The sequence below is a fragment of the Rattus norvegicus genome, chromosome 18 (assembly GCF_036323735.1).
Source record: "Rattus norvegicus strain BN/NHsdMcwi chromosome 18, GRCr8, whole genome shotgun sequence".
Classification (NCBI taxonomy): Eukaryota; Metazoa; Chordata; class Mammalia; order Rodentia; family Muridae; genus Rattus; species Rattus norvegicus.
The window spans coordinates 15,136,564-15,148,852 of record NC_086036.1 but is presented as its reverse complement, the minus strand read 5'-3'; the positions used below and the strand labels follow the sequence as shown (position 1 = coordinate 15,148,852).

The 12,289-nt window shown below is 40.4% G+C and overlaps 1 protein-coding gene across 35 annotated transcripts in view; it reads right to left on the bottom strand.

Moving 5' to 3' along the window:
• Positions 1-12,289, bottom strand: part of Dtna (dystrobrevin, alpha) — a 356,193-nt gene that overhangs the window by 70,141 nt on the left and 273,763 nt on the right. For all 35 annotated transcript variants that reach the window (XM_063277418.1, XM_063277429.1, XM_063277438.1 and 32 more), the window contains one exon: positions 5,623-5,708. In XM_063277418.1, the coding sequence (XP_063133488.1) occupies positions 5,623-5,708 (86 nt within the window). The remainder of the gene's footprint in view (positions 1-5,622; positions 5,709-12,289) is intronic.

Below are 12,289 nucleotides of genomic sequence, written 5' to 3'. Positions count from 1 at the left end.
ATAAAAGGAGGAACTCTTACCATCTGCAACAGTGGGATGAGCTCACAGGGCATTCTGCTAAGTGAAAGGAGCCATCCACACAAAGACAAATGCTACACATCCAGACTCGCGTGGGATATAAAGGTACTGATTTCAGAAGTAGAGTGTGGAATGGTGATCACTAGAGCTGGGGTGCTTAGACAGTCAGACCTGGAAACGTGTCATCAAAGCATATGCAGGTACTGCTAAGGAACAAGTTCAAGAGAGAGGCTGCACAGTGGGGTGACAAGGTAACGAAATATGTGTTAATACAGTTGATGAATGCATGGTTCTTGTCACAAAATATTGCATAAAATGGGGTGTGTGTTGACCAGACAGATTTAACCATTTCACAGTGCATTTATGTGTAAAATGTATTATAAGTAATGAATAAAAAATATTTTTATGTCAATTGAAAAAGAAATTCAGTTTGAGCCAAAGTGTTGTCCTTGCCACCCCTGCAATGTTGTTTGCTGGCTGAGTTTTTAACTCAGGCTCTAGTCAGACTGGCCAAGAACAAATAAATACAAAAGAGGCTGCTGGCAGGAAAACATGTTGATTAATTTTACTTGTAGAAGCTGAAACATTCCAATGGACAGAGAGAAAAGAAAACTTGGGAAAACCAGACTGGCTTTTTCATGGGAGCTGCCATCTTGCTTGCTTTGAGGCAGATGGACTTGTTCTAGCAGGGTCACCCTGTCTCCTCGAGGCTCTGATTCCTAAGCCGGGTCACCTTTGATAATACCTGGGCTTTTAGGCAACCTTTCTGTTCTGGTCTGAATGCAAATTACTCCTTCCCACCATGTTCACCTTTGAATACTTGGCATGACGTAGCTACTGGTGGTTCCTTGATAGGTCATGAGGCATGATGCAGATATAAGCTGTCAGGGCTGGACCTTGAAGGATATCTCACCTCTGGTTCCCCTGATGTCTCCTCATGCCTCCTGATCTGATGTAATATGACAAGCCACTCCATGCTCTCACTGCTGTGGACAGGATCCTGTCCTGCTTTTGTGCTGTTCTCAGTGTAGCAGACTGTTCTTTCTGAACTGTGAACCCAAGGAGATCATCCCCCCATAAGTGGCTTCTGTCTTTTTTAATTTATTTGGGCAGAATGAAAAGTCATAAACTTAATCTCTAACTAGAGCAAAACTAGGGGTCCTCATGGTGGCCTTCCACTCACTTGACACTAAGGTGAACTTTCTCTGCGTTGAGGAAGGCTGTCTAAGAGCCTGAGTAAGGGTAGACCACAGGGATTATCAGGAGGTGGTGCTAGATGGCTTACTCGGGTTATCAAAATAATAAGAAAGAACTCTAAAGTTGATATGAAAATAATTCATGTTTGTAGTTTAGTTTTTGGCTTTAGGTGATAAGTTTGCAACATATATGAGTATGTGTATATAATGCAAGCTTATTTCAAGGATTCAATCAGTTAATAGACATAAAGCACTCAGGATAACACATGTGGGACACAGTGGATACATTTTAGACATTTTTACAATTAATTTCATCCTGTATACTTTCTGTTGCTAACATTACCCACTCATAGGAAATCGCCTGTGGGAGTCTGTCTTGTGGCCCCGAATCATCTTAGAAGCCCCTCTGTGCTTCTTACAGCCACATAACATGAATTTGCCTCCATTGGCTCATTCAGCTACAACCAACCTGACACACACTGAATGGGGTAGCATTGCCCTAATCAGTAATACACGGGATACCAGAATGTGGCTCTTGCCCTCTGGGAGGTGTGGTGGACTGAGAAAAGTCAGAATGATGCCACATAGAACAGCACAGATTGTAACACTATGGTGCGACTGTGGGAAGAGCAGAGTGGGTGCAGTGGGAGGAGCTGGTCAGGGCTAAGTGTGAAAAGACCACTGGGCAGTCATCACAGAGGAGGGAGTAGGTTTAAGGAAACGGAGTCAGGACAAAGGGCAGTCAATGCGAGCACAATGTTCTCAAGAATCTTCGAGGAGCTGGGGAGTGGGGTCAGGGAACCAGGGCACAGCAGATGCTGACACCAGATATAAAAAGCCTTCAAATTACTGTGATGCAGTTCAAATTGTGTCTGGATGATGTCAAGGGACATAAAAAAGGATTTCAAGCCTGGAGGCACTTGTGAAGGCAGATCAACCCAATCAGAGAGAGAAAGTTGATGGATGCAAGATGTTTGCTGTAGTGTAGGTCTTCTGAGCTAAAGCAAAGCAAACAAACGGACAAACAAGCCCCCCAAACCCAACAAACACAAACAAAACACTTTGAGACTATAGACAAAATATGGCATCCCAGGTTTCTGTCCTTGGACTTTGAATTTCTTTAAGATCTGGATACCTGGGGTTGGAGTGTTGACTGAGTTGCTATAGTGTTTGGCATGTAAGCATAAGACCTTAATTTGGTCCACAGAATTATGTAAACATGCTAGGGGTGGTGGAACATGCTTGTAATTTTAGCACTACGAAGGCAGAAACACAAGGACCCTTGGAACTCACTTGCCAGCCAGTCTAGTTTAATTAGTGAGCTCTAGGCTAATGAGAAATCGGGTCTCAAATGAGATAGAGAAAATTCCTCCATAAGACAACTAAGGTTGTCCTCTGGCTTCCCATGCACCCAGGTATACTTGCACACATAGATGGGAATATGTGTGTATGCACATGGGCTTGTATGCAGATACACTGGACATATTTAAGAAGAACCAACCAATAGGACTGGTTAAGAGACAAACAACTGTGACCCATTAGAGTTAATTACAAGATGAGACCAAACAGAAGAGGAGTATACACTAGGTCTCTTTATGTTTGTGGTGCTCTGCCGCGCACCACAGAAAGTACCCTTTCCTCCATGGGCTGCACCAACAGTGCCACCAGGAGCAGCACGGTGAACACCATGCATATTGGTTGGTGTTGACCCTGAGTAGCAGAGAGTATGATGTAAAATGGAGATAGTGCTCCTCTTTATTGCATTGGTAATCATTTAATAAAATTTGCTTCATTTTCTGTTGTTTTTTCCCCTTTTGCTTTTAAAAATTCAGCCAATTATCATTACTCTGTTCTTTCCAATAAAAAGGGACAAGTTGGAACAAACTAAATATTTTATCCCCATGCACAAAAATAGAAACATTGCTAATCAAGCCTGCTGTGATATTGGCTTAAATACATTAGAGACTTTTGCAGAAGCGAAAAGAAAAATCCAAATCTGTAAAACTTCCAAATACTTCATTTTTACTTTTTCTTATCACAAAAGTAGCAAAAGAAGTCATGACTTGTCTGCTTTACCACTAAGACAAGAGCCAGCAAAGGAAAACTTTATTAAAAAACCCTCGATCCCATTTACCAAGAGACAGTCATGGCTGTATGTGGCCGGATTGTCTCGTTCAGTCAATAACTGTTATTGAAACTGGAAATATTGGTGATGAAGGATATTCATTTTGTACTAATATTTTGCACAGATTTTTCCCAATCAGATTACTTTCAATTATAGTCAAGATCAAACTGCCTTGAACATAATTACTTGGAAGCCATTCAAACCATCTTCCTGGGATCACTAATCTAAGAGTGACTCTTTAGTCCAAGAACTAGGGACATAAGATGGTAATTGAGGTCTACTGCTCTTGATGTGGGAATGAGATGTATGGTGGTCACACCATATACTTTTCATTAAAATTTGTGACATGAGGATCTTGGGCCTCCAATGGGATTTTTGCTGTGTTAAAGAAGACTGACCCAGTAAAGTGCAGCCAAAAATTAATCAACCAAACGAAACCAAACTAAACCAAACCAAACCAACCAACCAACCAACCAACCAACCAACCAACCAACCAACCAACCAAAAATCAACCCAAATAAATAAACAAACAAAATCAAACCCCGTGCCAAATCTACTTAAAACTGGCTTGAGCTTTTAAACTGTGTTCATTCTATCAACTGCTTGCCTAGCAACTATGGATTTGATGCATAGTTCAAAAATGGATGTGCATGTGTGCATGAGCACATACATGTGCATGTATCTGTGCTATGTCTTATGTGTGTGTAGAGATCAGACAATCCCTAGGAACTGGTTCTCTTTCTCCACTTTGTGCAATCCCAGGATTAACCTTAGGTCTTCAGGCCTGTCTGCAACAGCCACTGTTATCTTGCTAGCCTTCCTTTCAACTCTGATCCTGCCTAAAAAGAAGAGTGGCTCTTCCTGGCCCACAATGTGAAAATGAGTGATATATCTGCCGTATTTTTCTTGTACCAGTAACAGCTTTAGCGAGTGGCTTGGGGTGGGAAATGAGACCGGCCAGGCCAGAGAGTGACAGGTGGTTGCCAAGATGACTGTCCCCAAAGGATGACAACATCTGAATCCCAGGAGAGCTGAGCAGAAGAGTCTGGGTCTTCCAGGACAAGGGCTTGCTGGCCTCATGAAAGCCTCAGAGGGTCCTGACATTTAGAAAAATGCCTTTAATCAGTTTGGCTCAAGCTTACTCCAGTACAGGGTTCTTTCATTCATTTGTGTGTGAATACAATATTGAATAATGGTTTGAAGATGCTTTTGAAGATATTAATTCTTGAAATGTTTCTCTAATGTCCTCAGCATAAATGGTCAACCGTGACATACATGATGGTAATAGTCAGGTTCTGCTAGATTTTTAACCTCTGGTTCAGTTCTTTTTGTTAAACTTTCTTCTCTTGGCCTTATCTTGAAGAAAATGCCCCCTAGATAATTCTGAAGCCATTTAAAGAGCAAAGAAAAAGCTACTGGCTCCCAGAACAACTGGTTCAGTATTTCCCAGTAAAAATTGAGGGGGAGAGTTTTTAATTTCTTTATCTCCTAGGCCAACCAAAGAGAAACTAATGGGGCCCAGGATCTGAGTGGGCTTCTCTGACTTCCGGTGTATTGGCTATTCCATGAAAGAAAATTATGGAGGTGAAGGAAGCTGATGCCACCTCAGTTTTGCCATCCTTTCCTTAATTTGTCTATTCAGGGAGAAAATGTTCCTGCAGTATGTCAGGTTAGAATCCAGAGGAGTAAAGGTTTTTCCTTCTTTTACTCTTTCCTTTTTGACTCTTCAGAATCCAGCAAGAAGAAAGGGAGGTAGATACTCCATGGCTAGCAGAGCTAGGAAGCACCCTCCAGGTTTACTAAAACCCCAAAGTTGAGATACAGAAGGAAATTAGGGATTAAAAAGAAATAAAATCATGTCCACAGTGTAACTTAACATTAATGGCATTCCTGGGCTGACAACACGGATGATCAGAGCCCTGGTCATGCCCTTTCTAACACAGCACTCCATGCCAAACTCAATATCTAAGGTGAAATCCCAACATTGACATCATTTTGAATCAGAGGAAATAGAATACTTTGCGATCAGAAAGGTTCTAGTTGGATACACTCAGGAAGTTATAAATAGTGGTGATTCAAAAGTAGAGGGAATGTCCATTTCATTAACATTTATATAATGTGGAAATAGTTTTATTATAACATTTAAAGTCCAAAGAAGACTGCGTTTGGAGTAGTTCTCACAGAGGGAGTGAAGGCAGAGATAGACAGGGGACATGACAAGGATAAGAGAGGACGTCAGGGGCACAGCAGGGGGGAGCAGAGTGGGGACAGGGGGTAACTTACATCTTAACTTGTCCATGATCTTCCCTCCACACAATGTAGCCAAAGCCATCTTGACAGCAAATACTGAGATTTTACCATGGCCCTCCCTGTTTAAGGATAACAGAAAAAAAATGATGTTATTTAGGGAGCTTCTAATAAATAATGTTGACATTTTCTGCTCTGCTGAAATTGTAGGATACACGGCTACATGCATTATGCAGACACACTTTAGAAAAGGTTGTGAATACGATTCACCACACATTGTTGATAAACTGTCTGTGTGAGGCTTTGTTTTTCAAGAGACATCAGAAACTCAGAGCTTATTTGCTGTACATGTCACTTGCTCAAAATATAGTCCGGTAGCCAGGAAATATGCCCTTGATAGTAATGGATTCCTATAACAAACTCTGCTTTTTTTCTTTGGGTTTCATGAAATAATTTTATGCATGATTCCAGTCTCTTATAATTTATTCAAACAGACTTCAGAAGCTTCATATTTTATTTCCTTAGAGAATTTTAAAAATTCGTTAGGTTAGCTATGTGGATTTTTTTCAACTTCAACTTTTATTTATTAATTTGATATCTTATTTTATTTTATTGTTGAAAATAGATTCTTCTCTCATACAATACATCCCAATCACAGTTTGCTCTTCCTCCACTCCCCCCCCCCCAGTTCCCCTCCCAGATCCACTCTGTCTTCATTTCCCTGCAGAAAAGAGCAGGCCCCCGAGAGGCAACCTTTAAGGACACATTCTTTTCAACGGCTATCATTTTCTGAACACACATCAATTATTTGAGTGTGATATGTTTGCTTTAAAAAGACAGCTAGTATTTGAAGAGGTTGAAGGACAGGAGTCGGGGCTGGATGATGGCTCAGTGAAGTACATGCCATCAATGTATGAGGACCTAAGTTTCGTTCCCCAACACCACTATATGGGTTGGGCGGCATATATTTGTAATAGCACCGCCAAAGAGGCAGAGCCAGACAGACCATTAGCCAGTCTAGTGAAACTAAAGAGCTCTAGGATCTACTGAGAAAACTTGTCTGAAAAAAAAAAAAGATCAACAGTTCTTAGAAACACATGCAGGCTTTCTCAATAAAATACTTGAAAGCACAATTCAAAAACGCATCAAGAAGATCATCCACCATGATCAAGGAGGATTCATCCAGAGATGCAGGGATGATTCAATGTACATAAATTGATAGATGGGATCCACCATGTACACAAACAAGAAGATAAAAAACATCTCATCTTATTAGATGCAGAAAGGGCCTTTAACAAAACCCAACAGCCCTTTGTGATCAATGTCCGGAAACGATATATACAAAGGCAGTACAGAGCAAGGCCACAGACATCAACTTAAACAGAGAGAAACTGAAAACATCTTGACTAAGATCTGAAACAAGGTAGGGGTGTCCACCTGCTCCATTTCTATTTAATACACTTCTTGAAGTCTTAGCTAGAGCAACAGGAAATCTGACAAGGACCACGAGGATACAAATAGGAAAGAAAGAAGAACAATATCCTCATTTGCGTATGACATGGTTTTTATATTTAAGACGCTAAAGAGTCTAGCAGGAAACCTCGATAGCTAATAAATACTTTCAGCAAAGTAGCGGTACATAAAATGAATACACAAATATCAGCGGCCTTCTCATATGCAAATGGCAAACATGCTGAGGGAGAAATCATGGAAACAATACCTTTCACAATAGCTTCAAAAATATCTTGGGATAACTCTAATCAAGGGTGTGATAGACTAAAGTGTAATAAAAACTTTAAGATATTAAAGAAAGAAATTGAAGAAGACTCCGGGAGATGGAAAGATCTTCCATTCTCATGGATCGGGAGGATTCATAGTGTGAAAAATGACCAACCCAACAAAAGCAATCTACAGATTCAATAAAATCCCCATCAAAATTCCACCAAAATTCTTCACCATTGAGGAACAACCTTCAACTTCATATGGAAACTTAAAAAAACCCAGAGAGCAAAAGCAATCCTGAGAGATAAAAGAATGGCTAGAAGTGTCACCACCCCTGATTCTACACTATAATACAGAGTTATAGAAATAAAATCAGTATGGTATAGCATAAAAACAGATACATTGATCAGTGGAACAGAATTGAAGACCTGAGCATCACCACACAGGTACAGACATTTGAGTTTTAGAAAGAAGCCTTAAAACATACATGGGAGGAAACACAGCATCTTCAACAAATAGTGTCAGTCAAGCTGAGAAACTTCAAACATGTAGAAGAAGGAAACTATATGGATGTATATTACCCTGCACCAAAAGCTCAACTCCAAATAGATAAAGTATCTAAACTCTAAACCAGGAAAGATAGTAGGGAATTCACTTGATCTCATTGGCACAAGAAAGACTTTGACCAGGAAGCCAAAAGCAGAGGCACCAAGACCAATAATTAATAAATGGGAGTGCTCAAAGTTAAAAAGCTTCTGTATAGCAAAGAACACCATCATTTAAGCCAAGTAGAAGCCTATAGAATGGAAAAAGTCTTTTCCAGTCCCAAACAAGCAACCCTCTCCCTGAAACACCAAGAAAGCAATTCAATTTGAAATGGGTTACAGTACCAAGCAGAGTTCCCAGTTCTCACAGATGAAACACAAGTGGCTGACACTTAAAATGTTTAATATCCTTAACCACCAGAGAAATGAAAATTAAAGTTACTGTGGGATTTCATCTCATACCCTTTAAAATGGCCATGGTCAATAAAAAATGGCTGCAGATACCAGCAAGGATGTTAGAAACACTTACTTCCTGCTAGTAGAAAACTGGTATGGAAATCTTGGGGAAGATTCTCAAAAAGCTGAAATTATATGTACTACAAAATTCAGCCGGACCATTCTTGGGCATATGCCCAAAGGACTTTATGTCATTACAGAAATATTTGTTTATCCATGTGCATCAATGTATGTTCAGAATAGCCAGAAATTGGAAACAGCCTAGATGTTCACTAACTGAAGAATGAATACTGAAAATATACTACATTTATGCAATGGAATATTATTATTCAACTATTAAAAATGAAATTATGAAACTTGCAGGTAATTAGGTGGAGTTAGAAACAATCACCCTGAGTGGGGCACACCAGGACCCTCAAAGACAAATACTGCGTGATTCTGTCTTATGTATAGATGTTAGCTTTTAAGCTTTTGATATGTGTGCTATAATCTGAATAACCACAGAGGTCAGGGAACTTGTAAGAGACCGGGGAGGAGGGTATCTCGTAAGAAAGGGAACAGAGAATACACTGTTACAGAGACATAAAGGAGAGACTGGAATAGCAGGGTTAAATGGAGAAGTGAGAGGGTAGGGAAAAGGAGGGGACACGGGGAGGACAACTAACATTGCATGCTCTTAGAAAATCTGTATGGAAACTCACTACTATAGAAGCTTCCAAATGTATATTAGCCGACGATACCACTTATATATGCCATTGAGCGTGTGCTCAGCTAGAAGTGCCACCTTTACTGACTAGCGTTTACGGTACTAGAAGTTACTGTGCTTGCCATGGGAGATGATAAGTATTCATCTGTCATTCAAGCAGGAACCCTGTGACCTACAACAGCCCCTGCTTGGAACCCTGGCACCTACAACAGCCCCTGCCTGCAAGGTACACTGGTACAATAGCGGCACAAATGTTATGGGAGTAACCGACCAGCTTTTGATTGGGTTAAAGACCACACTGTAAGACGAAACCCGTACCTGACCCGGCTAAAGTGGCCGGGCACCAGAGACTAGGATAGCTTGTGAGCCCTAGGGGAAAGCTTAGTACTATTATCATGTTAAAGAGCCACAGCTATATATAATCTATCAATCTATCTATGTATCTATGTATCTGTGTATCTATCTATGTATCTATCTATCTATGTATCTATCTATATATCTATCTATGTATCTATCTATCATGTATGTATGTATGTATGTATGTATGTGTGTATGTATGTATGTATCCATCCATCCATCCATCCATCCATTCTACCTACTTACTTACCTACCTACCTATCTACCTACCTACCTACCTACCTACCTACCTACCTACCTACCTACCTACCTATATATGTAATCCTCTTCTAGTAGGTGGTAATTAACACAGAGACCCACAACTGGACAATATGCATAGAGTAGGAGAGTTTGGAGCACTCATTCTAAATTAAATATCTTCATCAAACCCCTACCCTGATGCTTCAGGGCTCTGTGTGAAAGTGGGCACAGAAAGACTGTAAGCCAGAGGTGGTAGCTGATGGCAAGGAAATGGTGTTATTAGGACACAACAGGACTAGTGCACATATGAACTCATAAAGACTGATAGTACAGCATGTACAAGACCTGCACACGTTCAAACCAGACAAAATCATCCCAGCACAGAAAAGGAGCAGTAAGCTTGAAGTTCTATTCCTAAGGAAGCTACTGCAACTGATACCTGCTGGGAGAGAGAAAATGATGTCCTTCAATGGAGTGTCACTGAGTAGCACAACTCTATGATCAGGAGTAGTTGGTCAACACCAAACAGAGTCCATGGTTTTTGTTTTGTGTGCTTTTGTTTTGCTTTGGCATTTTTGCCTTTTTTGTTTTGATTTTTTTTTTTTGAGAAGCAGAAAGAACGTGAAGTTGGGTGAATAGGGATGTAGACATAGGGAGCTTCTGGAAGTAGGGAGGATCTGGGAGGAGTTGGGGGAGGGGAAATAATATAATCAAAATATATCACATGAAATAAAAATTTTAAAAGCCAGTAAATAAAAAAATAAGGTTGAGAGTGAAATAAGAAGGCTCTTATGGCAACCTCTGATGTACACACACTGACACACACTCACTTTCACACTCACACACACTCACACACATATACTTACACATACTCACTCTCACATACTCACACACACCCTCACAAATATACCTACACATACTCACTCTCACAGATATACATATTCATACACACTCACGTACACTCACACACATATATGCATACTCACACACTCATACACTCATGCACTAACACACTCATACACTCACACACTCATAAACTCACACACACATACTTACACTCACACATACTCACACAAACTCACATACATATACTCACATACACTCACACATCCTCATATGCACTCACATACATTCACACTCATTCACAGGCACAGTCACACACATACTCACATGCATATACTCACACATACTCTCACACAGTCATACATTCACATACACATACACTCACACACACACATTCACACTCACAAACACATCCTTACACTCACTGTCACACATGCATGCGGACATACACATATACACACATACATACACATTCTCTCACAAAACACACACATACACACACACACACACACATTCTCTCATCACACACACACACACACACACACGAACACATGGCCTTGACATTGATAAAAGTAGGAGTTCTCTTTGGACTTCCAGAACTAACAGAGAGGCTGCCAATTCATTAACTTAAGGAGTATAACGAACATGCCATTCACAAAACACATTTGTAGAACAGTGTTTCACTGAAGCTATGGCCATCTGGAACTGTTCATTCTAATATCACTAGAATCAAAAAATGTCAATATTCATGGCTGTGAGGATTGCTACTCTTAAGAATGACAAAAAGACTAATCAGCAGAGAGCAGAGCTGGCTGTGCCTGAGAGTGTCACATCCATCCTGGTGGATACATTGGAGTCTGACTGCAGGGACAGCAGTTAGATACATAACCACATCAGCTTTTCAGCGGAAATGTGAAGTCTAAGTGCAGCTGATTCCTCACTAGTGGAAAAGTTCAGAGAATGCCCCAAAAAGTTATTACAATTTAGGGTGTCATTTCTTATTAAACATTTATTTTTAAAATAAAGTAGCAAAATTGTACTTGTCGTAATGGTTTCCTTTTCAATGTACAGAGGCCAGTTCTCCACACACACTTGTTCCCATTTCTTGCCACTGTCTTCAGGCTCAATGGAAAAGATTCTGGTTTTATGTCCGTTATACCAGACTGCTGCCTCTTGCCGACTGTTCTTTTTCTGTTAGAGCTTGATCTCAAAAGAGCCTATCAAATTGTTTTCTTAGTACCCAACAAGATATTTCTGAGAATCAGATAAATCCTAGCAAAATTATGAAAGGTACAACCAGAAGTTGCTTGTAAATTCCTGTTTCCTAAAGCCTTTGCTTTCCTTGATACTTTGTTGCCACTCCCGGGAGGCACGCCAGCTTTTCTAGACAATGAGAAGAGGAGAGCACGTGCATACTCTTTGTCTGAAAAATACATGGATAACTGTGGAATCTATATTAAAAACCATTAATTATGTTAAAATGGACTTCATTGTAATCAAAATGAGCAGGGTTTCCCAGGACTCTACCTTACTAAAAACTGGCTTCAGCTAGGACATTATTTTTAGAGGAAAGGTTATGGCAAGGAAACTGTTGAGAAGAACAGATCCTGACTGACTTGTGTAACCAACCTGACCTCAGTACAGAGCTCACTTTCTCCACCTTGCCGAGGGAGGTTCCTTTCTGAAGCTATGGAATCGCGTGCCATGTTTCACCTCCATATGTGAGCTCTGACTCTGGCTCTGACGAATGCTTTCTCGAAAAGGCAGAAAACCTTATTCCTCATTTCAGAGTTCTCAAACAGGAAGGGCTTGTCTTGTGCACAGATTTGTATCA